The sequence below is a fragment of the Chiloscyllium punctatum genome, chromosome 11 (assembly GCF_047496795.1).
Source record: "Chiloscyllium punctatum isolate Juve2018m chromosome 11, sChiPun1.3, whole genome shotgun sequence".
NCBI classification, from domain to species: Eukaryota; Metazoa; Chordata; class Chondrichthyes; order Orectolobiformes; family Hemiscylliidae; genus Chiloscyllium; species Chiloscyllium punctatum.
Genome location: NC_092749.1, coordinates 64,167,882 through 64,184,564, shown reverse-complemented (window position 1 = coordinate 64,184,564; position 16,683 = coordinate 64,167,882). Strand labels below are relative to the sequence as shown.

The 16,683-nt window shown below is 39.1% G+C and overlaps 1 protein-coding gene across 3 annotated transcripts in view; it reads left to right on the top strand.

Moving 5' to 3' along the window:
- The window catches only part of LOC140483055 (EGF-containing fibulin-like extracellular matrix protein 1), a 109,146-nt gene extending 95,193 nt beyond the window's left edge, over nucleotides 1-13,953 (top strand). For all 3 annotated transcript variants that reach the window (XM_072580966.1, XM_072580965.1, XM_072580967.1), the window contains 4 exons: nucleotides 483-602; nucleotides 6,726-6,849; nucleotides 10,111-10,303; nucleotides 13,487-13,953. In XM_072580966.1, the coding sequence (XP_072437067.1) occupies nucleotides 483-602; nucleotides 6,726-6,849; nucleotides 10,111-10,303; nucleotides 13,487-13,648 (599 nt within the window). In that variant the 3' untranslated portion in view covers nucleotides 13,649-13,953. The remainder of the gene's footprint in view (nucleotides 1-482; nucleotides 603-6,725; nucleotides 6,850-10,110; nucleotides 10,304-13,486) is intronic.
- Nucleotides 13,954-16,683: the final 2,730 nt, after the last annotated feature.

Here is a 16,683-nt window from a genome sequence, read left to right as displayed (position 1 = left end):
CAGGCATTGTATCTGCAAGTGGAACTTAGCAGAATTCAGCATGTTTGTGTTCATTAATGATTTTGTTATTCATTAAATATTTCATTGCTTTGATTAAACTTTACTAAAATGCCAAGATGTCATTGATGAAAGTTGGAATTTTCTACTTCGGTTATCCATTGCAAGACTACATCATGCCAGATGATGTACACTATAGTTAGGTACATAGTAACGATCTCACTACATCCAAATACAGAATATATTCCATGCCAGTTTGGTATGAATAAATTCAGTTCTCATTCTGGTCACACTGTATTTCTCAATGTTTCAAGAAATTTTGAAGAATTTACACATAATAAATTATTACATGTAAATTATTACAAGTAATAAATTCCAAAGACATTTTCTGCAAATGTTTGTGTCCAGACATCATTGGCAAGAAAATATTGCTGCAAATTGTATTTTTATTTTACAAGCTATAAAATTATCTTTTATAATGGCAGATGTTGATGAATGTGCCTACTCGAGCTACATGTGTCAGTACCAATGTATAAATGAACCAGGACGATACTCATGCCTCTGTCCTGAAGGATACAAACTCCTGGGTTCCAGGATGTGCCAAGGTATGGTAACCCAAGCAACAATTTCTCCTTTCTTATATTGAAAAAGCTACATCCTATTTGGATGTTGAAAATCTAAAATTGTGACTTGCATTAAGCTTGCTTCTAATAATTGCCTCAAAGCATTACACCTCAAAGACACCATAAATCCTTAAAAATGTCAAACATCAGGTTTGATAATTTATTACACATTAACTTATCAGGCTGGTAGATTCTAATGTTCAACCGACAAAGTACTAACGTCTCAAAAGTGATTGTATTCACTAGGTCAGCAATAAAAGCTGCTAATTATCACTGAGTAATCAACACAAAGCTGAACAGCCAAAATTGCTAAATTTTTCAAAGCCATACAAAATTATTTAATCAAATTAATCAGAATTACAGAAGCTATGCTCAATATTGGCTCAACTGTTCTATACCTGTGTTTATATTCCACTGTACTTCAAGTCATCCTACTAGCAATATGTTTTATTCTTTTCTTCCTATATATAACATTTGCCTCAATTGCTCCTTGCAATACCAAGTTTTTCATTCTAATTGATGTTTGAGTAAAGAAGTCTTTCCTGATTTCTAAAAAAAATTATTACTGATTATCATTCCGTATAGGATTACATCCTATTTCAATTATCACATCTCTTTCATAGCATTAAGTATATACACATCAGATTAATTTGTAAATGATATGTGTGGTATTTGTAGGTATGAGGACGAGATCACCAATCTTCTTTCCTTTGACTGGGACCAAAGGACTGATTGGTTTCTATTGTTGAGGATCAACCATAATTATGCCTGAACAAGAAGATGCTGTTGTCTTAACAGGATGTAGTTTATTGCATGATATCAGAGAAGCACAAGTTACATTAGTTCATTAGGTACTGTTATTAAGACTTTGAATGTAAGTCTGCAGTTCATAAGGTCCTAAGATTTTCTGTCGTCCCACCCAAGACAACATGGCAAAATTAGATTGTGTGTGGTTTCCAATATTAACCCTATCAGAATCATTATCGTGTACAAAAGTATAGAAATAAATTTTCAAAGAATTTGTTAAAAATAATTTGTAACAATATTAATTGGGCCAGATAGTGCATTGTGAAAATTTCTCAATCTGTCCCATGACTTAGACATTTTTATTTTGAAACATTTTGTCCAGATAGTTGCTGTGTGCGTGTGTGTGTGTGTGTGTTGGGGTCAGTGGGGAGGTCTGAGAATTGGTGACTAATCAAACCAACAGTGTGACTCATTATACAATAAAATTTCAGAATCAAAAAGTTTGAGGAGGAAGAGGGTGAATGAGGAGGGTTTATTCAACTAAATCAGATGCAGAAAGAGAACTAAGGGGAAAGAAAGATTGAAAACATGTCTTGTTCACATTTTAATTTCAGTTCTGATAGTCGAAATGATTCCAAACTACTCTTTCGTTTTTCTCTCTCCAGATGTTGGCTGTGTTAGTATGTAACTTTTAATTAATGTTTTCCTGTTCTTAGTTCAATGCTGTAGTATTTATCATGAACTAGTGTCATTACAATGGTCATTGACACATTATTACACCACATGCCATCAATCTGTGTGTTCCACATCTATATATTTCAGTAATGTAAAAACCCGTACAACTAAGGACTGAAATTGTTGAAATTAGTACATAGAAAGTATATAAAAATAAAAGATCATCAACTTGAAATACTATATTTGTTTCAGGCTCCACATAAGCTGCCAGTCCTCTGAGTGTTTTAGAGTACTATACATTTATAATTCAGGGTTCTTGCATTTGCTGAATTTTGCTCTTGTTTAATGTAAAAGTAATTTGTATTTGTAAAATTGAGCACAGCTTCACAAAGGATGCTACCTCCACTCCCAACATCCCAAACTAACCAGCAGTGATCTGCTTCTCTTCCTGTGGTCAGTGAACCCATCTCTGCAATTGACACCTCAGCCTAACCCTGTGGGTCAGGCTCTTCTACAGAAGTCAATCAGTCTCTCAGTCTGAATGGCTGTTGTGAAGAAAACTGAGTAAAGAAAGTCAAATGAAGTTGGATCATTAAAATCCTGGATCTCAGCCTTTCTTGTCAGATTGATAAATATTGAATTCTGAGGGGAAAATGGTGATATGCATCACTTGAAGTAATAAAAGACAACTTTAATTTTCGTATTGACTGGCAAAACCTAATCTATCATGTTGCTGTGGAGGATGGTTTCTGGAACAGCACTTTGAAGAACACCTCGGGTCAAGATTTCAAGTCAGTACAGAAAATCAATGATCCAAAATGTTAACGTTATCTTGTAATATGTAACTTGGGAAAGTATAATGACACTTAAGCTCCACTAAGCCTGCGGTGGTCACAAGAGTGAAAGATTTTAATCAAATTATTCAAAATCTCTCATTTTAATTGCTGTCAAATACCAATTCATAGAATACATCATTCAAGAAACTACTACTTATTACAAATAAATCAGATCTAACCACAGGTAAACAAAGTAAAATTTATCAACTTATAACACTTTAACTTAAATTCTGATCCTTCCTAAATGCTTATACATGGAGGCACATGGACACCGACAAACAAAAAAAAGCTCTGGTATTACGGATGGTGAGAAAAACAAAAAAGAGAACATGGCTCAATTGCACCAATCCACAGGGTTCAATGTGGTGTCCTTTTGCTTCTTCTGAGTCATTCTGATCTCACCTCTTTTTCTTTCCAAGTCTCTTAGGTATTTTACTGAAGGCAAAGGGCAGTTGATATATTAATCGTTCAGACTTTCACCGGTTAGAGGCAGTTCAAGGGCAAATCAAGAGTGAGAATAGCTAGCTATCTTCCAATTCTGCATTCCTTCTTCACAAGGAGAGAGAGTTACAGTCCTTTTGGAGTCTGGAGTCCTTTTGCACCTGTATTGTTCACATATTGACTTCTGGGCAGATAAACAGCCTCTCAGAGTTGTTGTCATGCTGATCACTCCTAACCCATTCCTGATTTCAGACACCAGACTATCTCTGAGCAAAACTGCCTGAAACACACAGGCATGGTGCTGATGAGCAATCCTCCCACACTGCTTGAGCAAGGCAACAGTGTAAATATAGAATAAAATAAAACAAAGAACTGCGGATGCTGGAAATCTGAAACAAAAACAGAAAGTGCTGGAGAAACTCAGCAGGTCTCACAGTATCTGTGGTGAGAAAAGTTATCATTTTGGGCCTAGTGACCCTTCTTTAGTACACCACAAATATAACAGGCAATGGGTTCAGTACTTGCATTAAAACTGCTACATCTCCTTCCACAGTTTTCTTGGTTTAAAGCAATATCCTTTTCCATGTGTTCTACAATAAAGAAAAATAGTAAAGATGAGATCATGTCAAATATGTAATAAGAAAGTGCCAATTGATAATCTTTCTGAAAGGAACATTTGGGAAAAAAGTGAACACAGTATGACAAAATTTTACATTGCAAGTGATGTAATTCATTCTGAAATGGGGTTCTTAATATCTGAACAAAGGAAACCATAAATCTAAGAGAGGCAAGTGGGTTCTGTGGATTGAAAAAGTACACAAAAAGATTTGCTGAGAGACAGACAATGGTTCATATTTAAGTAAGTATTACATGGACTGTAACATGTATATATGCATCTATAATTTTAAAAAGACATGCAACAGGAACATTGAACAAATGGCTAAGAAAAGAAGTCAACGGAGCACTGGATCAACGGAAGTGGCTTATTAGGTAACCAAAAACATCAATAAGCCTGAAGATTGGAGTAATTTAAAATCCCGCAAAGGATAACTAAGAAACTGATAAAGGTAAAAGAGGAAATGAATGCAAGACAAAAATGAGAAACAAAGGCGAACTGTAAAAGCTTCATTAGGTTTGTGGAAAGAGATTAACAAAGACAAATGTGGATCAAGATTAGAGTGGTGCTGGAAAAGCACAGCAGGTCAGGCAGCATCTGAGGAGAAGGAAAATTGACATTTCAGGCTAAAGCCTTTCATCAGGAATTCCTGATGAAGGGCTTTTGCCCGAAACGTCGATTTTCCTGCTCCTCAGATGCTGCCTGACCTGCTGTGCTTTTCCAGCACCACTTTAATCTTGACTCTAATCTCCAGCATCTGCAGTACCCACTTCTGTCAAAGACAAATGTGGGTCCATTGCAAGTGGAAGCAGGAGAATTTGTAATGGAGAATACATAAATGGCAGAGAAACAAAGCAAGTACTTTATGTCTGTCTTCATGAAAGAAGATACAGTAAACCTTCCAGAAACACCAAGGAATCAGAGGAGTTGTTAAAAATGAGTAGTCAAATGAAATCAATATCATTAAAGAAGTGTTACTCAAAATATAAAATTGATTGAAGGTTCATGGACTGGATGAGCCACATTCAAGTATGGTTAAGGAGATCGCTTTAGAGATAATGGATGTATTGATGGGTATCTTTTAAAATTCTATAGATTATGGGAAGATTCCTGCAGACTGGAATGTAGAAAATGTAACTCCATTATTTAGGAATGGAGGAAGAGAGAAAATAGAGAACTGCAGACCTGTTATTTTGACACTAGTATTGGAAAAAATATTAGAATTGGTGATAAAGGATGAGATAACTGAACACCAGAAAAAAAGATATGTTTTGACAAAGTCAACAAAGACTAATGAAAGAGAAATCGTGTTTGAAAAACCTACTGAAGTTCTTTGAGGATATTATTTGCAGTATAGATAATAGAGAACCAGCAATGTATTTTAATTTCCAGGTTTTTGATAAGGTTCTGCACTGAAGGTTAGTAAACAAAATTGGCACATAAGATTGGAGTAATATACAGGAATGGATTGAGAATTGGTTAACAGGTAGAAAACAGTGTAGGCTTAAATGGGCCATTCTAAGAATGGCAGGCTGTGACTAGTGGAGTACTACAAGGATCATTCTTTGGTCCACAGCTGTTAACATTCTATGTCAATGATGTCACTGAGAGGAATAAATATAATTTCCAAATTTGCTGAAGAGATGAAACTAGGTGGAAACATGCATTGTGTGGGGGATGCAAGGAGACTTCAATGGGACTTGGACAGGCTGTGTGAATGGGTAAGCATACACAGATGGAATATAATATGAAATATAGTGTATCTGAAGTTATCCGCTTAGATTAAAAATTAGAGCATACTTCGTAACTAACGAAAAGCTGAGAAACGTTGATATCCAAATGGACCTGGATGTCCTTTTTCTCAAGTCACTAAAAGCTAGCATGCAGGTGTAGCAAGCAATTCGGAAATCACCCAAAACATTTTGTACGGTTTTGAGCTCTTTATCTGAAGGAGAATATACTACCATAGAGGGAATGCAACAGACTAAGCCACAGGATCAGCAGATTATCTTATCAGGAGAGATTGAATAAATTGGCCCTGTATTCTCAACAGTTTCAAAGATTAAGAGGTGATCTCATTGATGCCTACAAAGTTTTTATAAGGCATGACAGGTTGGATATAGATAAGATAGTTCCCCTGGCTGATGAGTCTTGAACCAGAGAATATAGTCTCAGGTAAATTGTAGGGCATTTAAGACTGAGACAAGGAGGAATTTTATTCACTTAGAAGGTCATAAATCTTTGGAATTCTCAATCCTAGAGGGCTGCGAAAACTCAATCATTGAGGGTTGTTCAGGACAGAAATGGATTGTAATCACATCAAGGGACATGGAGATAATGCAGTACAGTGGTATTGAGGCAGCTGATGAGCCATGAGCCATGCTCAATGGATTGAATGGCCCACTCCTTCCTATGTGCTTCCTAGGGAATGAGTATAGAGCAAGATTTAAGTGTCAGAACTTCAATCTTTTTGGAGTTGCGTCATTGTGAAGCTGTGAAGGCCATACGAATCACTGGTAAAGAATAGCCCAGAGCATGAGAGAACATGTGAAGAAAATATTCTTTTTTGCTGACAAATCAGCACTATCAGTTCCATAGTTTCCAAATTGGTTGCTCCTGTCTTTATTATATTCAGTCATTGCAGTAATTATCTTTACAACAATTGCTAATTCACAATTGACCCATGGTCACTGCCACTACAGCATTTCAAGGATTTATTGGAATTCAGGAATAAAAATTCAACCACAGGCTGAGACTTTCAGTTTTCAATTTTCTTTTTCCCTTAAACAGATATAAATGAATGTGAAACAGAAAATGCTTGTCTGGAACAAGAGAAGTGTTGGAACTATCATGGTGGATATAGATGTTATCCTCGAAATCCATGCCATGAGCCTTACAATCAGATGTCTGAAAAGTGAGTATTTAAAGATTTCAATTCTCTTGACACTGTCTTGATTTCATGATACAAGAGAAAAACAAATTAAGATGAAAGTGAACATCCAACATTTGAAAATCAGTTGAGTTATAAACTTTCTTAGAAATAGTGTAAGTGTCACAAACAAGTGATAATGATTACTTCATCCCAAAACATATCTTCAAGTGAGCATTTATTCTTTTGAAGTGCACATCTTATCTAAATCAAAATGGACATAGCTAATCCCAACCAATTTTCAACTTTCCTAACTGCATATAGTATCTTATATCTATTATATAAAATAATTTTGTTTTTCTACCGAGTTTATAGGAGGTCCCCGAAAGCATTTTAATATTTGACTAAGAACATTACATTCTGATTAATGTTTAGCACTTTCTTTCACAATTAATAAATTCTTAATTTAATAAACATGAATAAATTGATGGGTAGGTTTTTGAGAGATCAGTGAGACCTGAAAATGATGCCAACAATCCCTCACTTATCCTAATTCAGTTTGCAGTCTAGTCAATCACCATTTGAGCAGGACCTCCGATTCTCCTCCAGTGTTCCCACTTTATATTTGCCCTTTCTCCCCTCTAAGCAATTCACAGTGATTACTTTCACGTTTCAAGCTGGCCCTCTTCTACTGCCCATTCCAAGCGAATGCTGAGTTACATAGAAACATAGAAGCAGGTGCATGAGTAGATCATTCAGCCCTTTGAATCTGCACCACCTTTCAATATGATCATGGCTGATCATGAAACTTCAGTATCCCACTCCTCCTCTCCACACCCCTTGATCGCTTTAGCTGCAAGGGCCATGCCCAGCTCCCTCTTGAATATATCTAATGAACTGATCTCACCATCTTTCTGTGGGAGAGAATTCCACAGGTTCACAACTCTGAGTGAAGAAATTCTTTTTAAGTGATCCCTAGTTCTGGACATTCCCAACATCAGGAACATTCTTCACGTATCTAGCCTGTCTAGTCCCATCAGGGTTTAGTATGTTTCTCTGAGATCCCTCCTTGTTCTTCTAAATTCCTGAAAAGTGCAAGCCGAGTCGATACAGTCTTTCTTCATCCGTCAGTTCTGCCATTCTGGAAAACAATCTGTTTTCCCTCTCTCAGGTAGCATTGGTACCTTGTTCCCTATCTGTGGCTTCAGACCCCAAACCATGCCCCCTTTCAAATTCACCCTCTTTTACTCTCCTTACCATGGATCACTCCCTACTTCTGTTTCCTTCCATCCCTTTCATATATCCTTCCCTCCACCTTTAAATTTAATTGCCATCCTTTCCCTTTCCTTTGCGGCTTCATTACAATCCAATCTTCCTCTTCACTGGTCACCCATTTGCCCTCCTGCAATGCTATCTTACTTCATTATCAGCCATTCCACCATCTTCATTAGCATCCACTTTCCCCTTCATCTTTTCCTTAATTCCAATTTAGCACAATCAATAATGAACCATGATTACACTGCTACCAATTTGTAGAAGGGTATAGTTACTTCACACTACAGCTAGAAATATCAGTCCTTGCAAAGATTCCCAGTCACTGTATCTAGTCTAAAGAATCACTTGCATTAGCAGCAGAAGCAGCATCTCAGGAGCAAAATTTGGTCTGGTCCAGTGGTGCTGGACTTAAACAGAAGCAGAACTGAGGAGAGGGAGCTGACCTGTACTAATTATTGTCAGCAAATACCATGAAATGCAACTTATAAGTGAGTACCTTTATTTCTCGTGATATTGGGAAGCATGTATTTCTGGCACTTAGAAGAACTATATAGCTTTCTTCAGCAACAACTTACATACATAAGGTATATGTAGCATAAAAACATGTCCCAAGGAACTTAATGAAAACCACCAAATCAAGATATATTTTACACCAAGCCACAGAGGGAGAAAGCAAGCAGCACGGCAGATAACCAAAAGCTTGTTCAACAGCAGACCTTGAAAGGAGAGGAGTAGCAAGGGTTACAGAGGGTAATTCTGGAGATTAGGATCAAACTGCAGAACACAATCAGAAGCAGGGCTGCAATTAAAATCAGGATATGGGGATAGCCAGGATGAAACCAGCTTGTCAAGCTGGAGAAGGCTACAGAGCAAAGATAACAAGGATAAGGTGTTAAAATTGAGGTATAGTCCGATGGGGAGCCAGTGAAGGCTCAGTGAATGTGATTTGGAGTGGAATAAAATACCAACATCAGATTTTAGATAAGCATGCTATTTCCCAGGTGGAAGGTGAGGTGACAACCAACAAAGCATCCAATTACCAAGTCTTGAGATGATTAAGGTGTGGGTGAGGGTTTCAGCAGCAGGTGAGCTGAGGCAGGATTCAAGTCGCGTGATATTGTGGTGCTGAAAGTAGGTGATCTTCGTCATGCAGTTATGTGATCCAAAACTCAGCTCAGGGTCAAGCACAGCAACCCAGTTGCAAATGGACTTCCTCAGAATAAAGAACTTGCCAGGGGTATTAATGCTGGGCAATGAACAGAGTTATGTGGTGGTGAACAAAGACAATGATTTCAGTTTCTTTAATATAACACAGATGAGAGTTCTATTTTTCCAAATTAGATGTCGGACAGTTTGTCTGACAAATCAGCTAATGGTGAGGTCTGAAGACATGCTGGTGCCATTGGCCTGTATGTGGAAACTGATTTATCTTCAGATACAACCATCAAGGGTCTGTGTGTAGGTCAGAACTGAAATAATGGCAAGATCCTTAGTGCATTTCTGGAGTAAAAGTATAAGAGGGTTAGAAGAAGCCTTCTCAGGGGCTCTCTGGCAACCTTTAAATATAAGAATGAAATCAGGCTAGAGTAGGGCCACCGAGCTAGACCAAAGAGGAGCGGTGCTGGAGCAGGATGGTATGTGCTGAAAGGTACAGAAAGATTGAAAAGGACAAAAGGGACAGTTTATCATGATCGCTGTTACAAAGAATGTTTTTTGTTTGTGAATTTCACAGCAGTAGTTCCAGTACTGCAACCTAATTGGATGTATTCCAACATAGAATTAGGGAAAAACTGGGCATAGATTTGGTAAGTGACAATATGTTCAAAGATTTTAGAGAGCGAAGGAATTTTAGAAATGGGACTACGGTTTACTATAGATATTTGATTTAATTTGTATGGACATACTGCACCATAACCCAATTCCACAATAGGTAACAATTAATCGTATAGCAGTATTCCTAGAAAACTGCAGAATATGCTGAGCATTTGCACGCTTAATGATGTCTGTTTTGCTTCCTTTTTTAAAATTCAGTCGCTGTGTCTGCCCAGCAGCAAATGCAGCTTGTCGTGACCAGCCTTATTCCTATGTGTATAAATACATGAATGTTCGATCAGACAGATCTGTCCCCTCTGATATCTTCCAAATTCAAGCAACAAGTGTTTACCCCAATACATTCAACACCTTCCAGATCATCTCTGGAAATGAAGGCGAGTTCTATCTGAGGGTGAGTCATACTTATATTTCCCTATCAACTACTTTTTCTTTTGATGCCGGAAGTTAACATATCACTATCTGGTCCTAGATTAAAGAAGGGAGAGAGGATGGAGTGTGGAAAATTGGGGGTATGTGTCTCCCTAGAAAAAAATATTTGTTCTCCTCTCATTCCCTGTTCTGGAGAGAACAGTTTTAAAATTTAGTAAAAAATATGCAACTTTCCTTTGAGGTTCCACACAACACAGTCATAGAGTTCCTCCTGATCTGACCAAGTGTATCTTTAGCAGTACTCTCTGGGGCCCAGTAAAAACCTTGGATCCAGAACAGAGTCCATCCCTTCCTGTACCAGCTCCCAGGTTTGGGGCTCATCGAGGTTCCATTCACTGTGAGGTTTAGGGCAAACCAAGGCAGAAGAGTGGGGTTTTTTTCAGTTCCATGGTGTTTGATTGAAATTGTTGAAAATCAGAGTGTTTTTTTTCTAATCAAATTACCATCAAAAACAATGTACTAAAGTGCTATCTTTATTTTCATTCAGAAGGCGAAACAAATAGTGTATTTTCCATCTGCTGCCCGAATCCAATAACTTTCTTCTCTAAGTTCACAACAATGCCACTCCCTTACTTTTGGTCCTCACATAGTTGCCTGTAACAATTGCCTTGTCTCTATTTTATCCACGTATCTAGCTCAGACCATCACCCACCCCTGTTTGCTCAGTGATTACTCCCACATCACAGCCACCAGTTCCCTCCAGCATGGACACCAGTCAATCTGAGGTCTCCATGCCATAAAGGTACAACTCTGCTGTCCATTTACTCAGCCAGAAATTCTGATACCAGTGGAATCAGGGGCCAAACCCAAGTCCCACCAAGGTCTTGTTTGCCCCTCTGTCTCTGGCTGGCATTTCATTAACAATAAGGCTGTAACCTTTCCTTTGCAATGCAAGCCTCTTGCTACAACTAAACCCTCTGAGTCCACCATCTGGAAGTGATCTGGTATCTTCTAAGAAGCAAGAGTAAAATCAGCAAAGCAAACCCCTGGCCCGGGCTGTTCTCAATATCCATGGCCTTGGAATACTTTCTGTACTTTGTGGCAGAAACTGGGTCTCTAGCCTTCTGCCTTATTCCTATTCCACAGTGCTACAGTGGGAGTCTGCCAGAATTCTTGAATGCATTTTGGCTCAAGTATGTCTTAAAAGTATCAAGTTAAAATACTGCCATATAAATCCCTCAGGTTTTTCCTCCATGAAGTTTATTTGGGGCCAGAGTTCACCACCCGTCACTGTAACCTAATGGACGTTCTGCCCTGACTCTTGCCAATATAAAATAAATACATTGGCCCTCAGTTGTCACAGGGATTGTACCAATTTTCCATGTTATATTAAAACTGTATTACCAATTGTTATTGGCTTTTTAAATTGGGCATCGTTGGCAGGGCCAACATTCATTGCCCGTTCCTAGTGACCTTTGAAAAGATGATGGTGAGCCACCTAGTTGAATCACAAAAGTCTCTGTAGTCTACATTCAACCATCAGCCTACTGGGAAGTTGTTCAAATGTGCTTGTATGTGGCTTTCAAGCAAACTATTTCCCCATAGGATCTGTTAGTCTCCCACCAAAGACATGACGGCAACCGGTGCGGAAATTAAGGCCATAAGGATTAATTTTTTTTAATTTAAACCACAAACTAGGAAAGTCTATTATGTCTGAGCCAAGAAGCAGTGAGGATTTTGAAGGTGTACCTTTTTTACATTGGCCCTGCAATGTCTGGGGCATAAATTGGATATTTGATGCCATTTACTAGATTGAGGTATCTCAATATTAGGTCTCTCCAGCTGCCAAAAAGGAGAGCATAGCAAAGGATAAGCAATTGCTGAGGGTAAGGATCCAAAGCAGTGGTGGCCCAGAGCCCAGAGGTGGAACCTTTCTACACCGAGCCCCACAAAATTAATACTTAACTCGGTTGAACTTTGTGTTTGCATCACTCATGGAATAGGAGCAAATGTAAGGCACATAATGCAACAGTTCTGACTTTAAAAGATAGTTGAAATTCCAGATTTGCATACTAAAAAGCATTTACTGCATTAAATAGGTTGGCACTTAGGCTGGGAGACCCGGGTGACACTGGCCTCTACATCATTGTTATCAGACAGTAATAGCTCATTAAAATGTTGGTTAAGTAATGGTATGTAGTACCCTGCAGTGGTGGGATATAATTTGCATGCCAGTACTTCTGTCACTGTTGACTGTTGAGTAGCCAATCTCTGATATTTCCATTAAGCTGGGAATACAGTGACATTGAATTGAAATTTTACAGGTTGCATGTGCCATAGATTTCTGTGATCCAAAATTATACCACTGATACTTCCTCGTGGGTCTGCTCCTGGGCCTGGCCAGGATGGCCATAAACAGGTCCAGGCAACAGGCCATGGCGGGTGTCATTATGGCCGATTGTCTGCCGCTCTTCCATGGTTACGTTCGGGCCCAGGTGTCCCTGGAGAAGGAACATGCGCTGTCTACCAATACCCTTTAGGCTTTCAGGGAAGGGTGGGGGCCACAAGGTCTGGAGTGCTTTATTTCCCCCTCCGATTCTATTTTGATTTATTCACTAGCCTCCCCTCACATTTTGATCACATAGGCATTGCCCCTAAAGAAGGGCACTGCTTGTCACTGGCAACTCGAGTGTTTCTTTTCTTCCTGGTGGTGGAATATGAATGAAGTTTTCTTCACTGAGTCGAACATGACATAAGCACTACTGCTGTTTGACGGTAGTGAGGGGGTTTAAAAAAAAGATACAACTGATTTCTGGCTGATTCCTCTTAATTCAAATGCAAATTAATCTCCTTGGATTCAAATGTAATTTTACTTCTACTTAGTGGTATCCACTAAGTTGCATCACTTCATGTGACATATGGCTGCAGCTCCACACATAAATACCATTGGTAATTCTAGAGTATTATCTAATGATTATCCAGAAAGCCCTCCTCCGCACCCCATACACCACCTTGCAGGAATGCCTCTGGAGGGGGAAGAGCAGATAGAAGTGCTGAATCCCATATTCAGAGATTTACAAGATAACCAGCTGGAGAGATGTTCTACCTCATTTAACGCTCCCATTTCAGATGCTGCTTCCTCAAAGATGAAGTTTTTTTAATAATCTCTATTGTTTGCTTATTTCCCATTTTTGTATTCCTGCAGCAAACAAGCAATGTGAGTGCAATGCTGGTCTTAGTGAAGCCTTTAACAGGACCAAAGGAGTACATCGTGGATTTGGAGATGTTAACAGTCAATGCCGTAATGAACTACCGGACTTCCTCTGTGTTGCGGTTGACAATAGTAGTGGGACCTTATTCATTTTAGTTAATATAACACTGACAAGAATAGCCAAAGTAAAGCATTGATTACCACAGCAATTAACATTTTGGTGTGTTTACGTAATTTGCTTTATGATTCAGTTTAACTTTCACATTTGTATTTTTTGTCTTTTTGTACAAAGTGCCTTCAATATTGTGTGTAGAGATAACTTACTGAAATGAATATACATTACAAATTAATATTTAAAGCTACATAAAGTTCTATAATGTCTGCTATCCAGCCCAAAATTACCTAATGTCATGATGTACAAAGTTGTTTTCTAATCAAATAAAATGTAGTTCATATATTAATTTGTTGTCACAGAGTCATAGAGACCTACAGCACAGAAATGGCCCCTTCCACCCATTGTGTTCTTCTCTTTGAAATAATTTTACTACCACTAAATAAAATTACAGTATTATGATAATAAAGCATTTGCCTTTATCATTAAAACTTCATAAACAGGACTAATTTTGAATTAAATTGATTCTTGCATTAACATTCATTCCTGTAAGGGTTAATATATTGACTGTCTTCAATCAACTTCAAGTTGAAGTTTCACTATTTTATTAATAATAGACTTTTTGTTAACAATGATCATGGGGTCATTGTACAACTTCTAAAATTTCTAAACTTCTAAATTTGATAGCTATAAATGGTAGTAGTTTGGCAATTGAATACCTTTGTCATGTGAGCCCTCAGAATCCTTGGTACTGCTGTGCTGGTGTAACTAGCAAAACAAGAACCAGAACCCCATTCAATGTCCATTGCTACTGGACCAAATGGAGTATCTGGATCAGGGTCAATGCATTACCAAATCACAGCGAGCTTCTATGCCAGTATTGGCACAAAGTGAAAAATCACTAGAGACTGGAGAAGTGGAACTGACAAGCCACTCTTTGGGGATGCCAGCATCAAAGATCCAGAGAAGAAACTTACGTGAGTCTGAGCAACATGGACTATTGCACAGAATCGATCAAAGTATTCGGCAAAGGATACCTTTGCATTGAGATCATCTCACTGTATCTTTCATGCCTTTTTCAAGTGGTGTGGTGCGATTCTCAATAGGCAGTGGTGAAAACCCAATTCACACTCATTGTTTGTTATATTGTCTTAAGAGCCCAACTATTCATATTCCTGTTGCTATTTTACTAAACCTACCAAACAAACTCTTGGGGAAACTCAGCGTGGAAACCTGAGCAGCTTCTTGACCATGTCAACTCATCGTCCCCTCCAAATGCCCTCCATCTTACCCATGATTAAACTGCAGAGCAGAGCATAATCCACCAGCTACATGTACCCTTCAGTCACTGCCATTAGTACTCCACTGACTTCATTGCCACCATTCTAGTATCCACCGGTGCACTGGCAGTGTGCCCTGCAAGGTCATTCATGGCATACTGACAACTAGGCATTTAGAACCGCACAGAGAAAGGTACCTAGTTCACAGTTTGGATCAGAGTACATACCAGCAGCATACATGCCTTGCTTTGCCCTGCTTTGCTTTGCCCTGCTTTACTTTGCCTTGAGCAGCCATGCCTCGCTGTGACAATTGGTGCAGTCACACAACCAGGGGAGATGGTGACCTAGTGGTATTATCCAGAAACCCCAGTAATGATCTGGGCACCCAAGTTCAAATCCTGCCATGGAAGATGGAGTCTAATGGTGACCATGAAACCATTGTCAATTATCAGAAAAATCCATCTAATTCACTAATGTCCTTCAGGGAAGGAAATCTGCTGTTCTCACCTGGTTTGGCCTACATGTGACTCCACACCCACAGCATGTGGTTGACTCTCAACTGCCCTCTGACATAGCCTAGCAAGCCACTCAGTTGTAACAATCACTATGAAGTCTCAGTAAATAAATGGAACCAAGCGGACCACCTGGCATTTACCTAGGCACTGAAAAAGACAGTTTTAGAAACAGCCCTGTCAATCTTGAGAAGTCCTCCTTACTAACGTCTGAGGATTGTGCCAAAATTAGGAGAGCTGTCTCACAGGCAACTCAAGCAACAGTCTGACAATAGTCATACTCATGGAAATGTCCCAGATAATCACCATCGCTGGATAAGTTCCAGCACTGTGGTATACAGTCAGGAGCGAGTTGTCCTCAAAGTCCTCAACACTGACTCTGGATGCTGTGAAATCTCATGGCTTCAAGTTATAGGCAAGGAAAACCTCCTGCTGAATACTACCGTCCCACAGCTGATGAGTCAGTACGCCTCCATTTGAGCAACACATATAGAGAAGCATTGAGGATGGAAATGGCATAAAATGTACTCTGGGGAATTCCAACATCTACCACAAAGAGTGGCTCAGCAGCAACACTACTAACAGAACTGGTCAGATCCTAAAGGACATAGCTGCTAGACTGGGTCAGCAGCAGGTGGTGAGCCAACACTAGGGAAAAACATATTTGACCTCATTCTAACCAATCTGTCAGCTGGAGATGCATCTGTCCATGACAGTATCAGTAAGAGTTCTCGTGAACACAAAGTCCCACCTTCACATTGAGAATACCCTCCATGTGTTTTGTGGCACTATCACCGTGCCAAATAGGATAGATTTCCAACAGACATAGTAACTCAAGACTGAGCATCCATGAGGTACTGTGTGCCATCAACAGCAGCAGAATTGTACTCCAGTGCAATCTGTAACCTCATGGCCTGGCATATCCTCCACTCATCCAATACCATCAACCCAGGGGATCAATCATGGTTCAATGGAGACTGCAGAAGGGCATGCCTGGAGCCGCACCAGGCAAACCTAAAAGTGAAGTGTCAACGTGGTTGAGCTATCAAACAGGGCCACTTGTGTGCCAAACAATATAAGTAGCAAGTGATAGGCAGAGTTAAGCAATCCCAGAACCAAGAGACCAGATCTAAGCCCTGCAGTCCCACCACATCGTCACAAATAGTGAAGGACAATCAAACAACTCACTGGAAGAAGAGGGTCCACATTCTGAATGATAGGAAAGCCCAACACATCAGTGCAAAAGATAAGCTTGAAGCATTCATAGAAATCTTCAGTCAGAAGTAC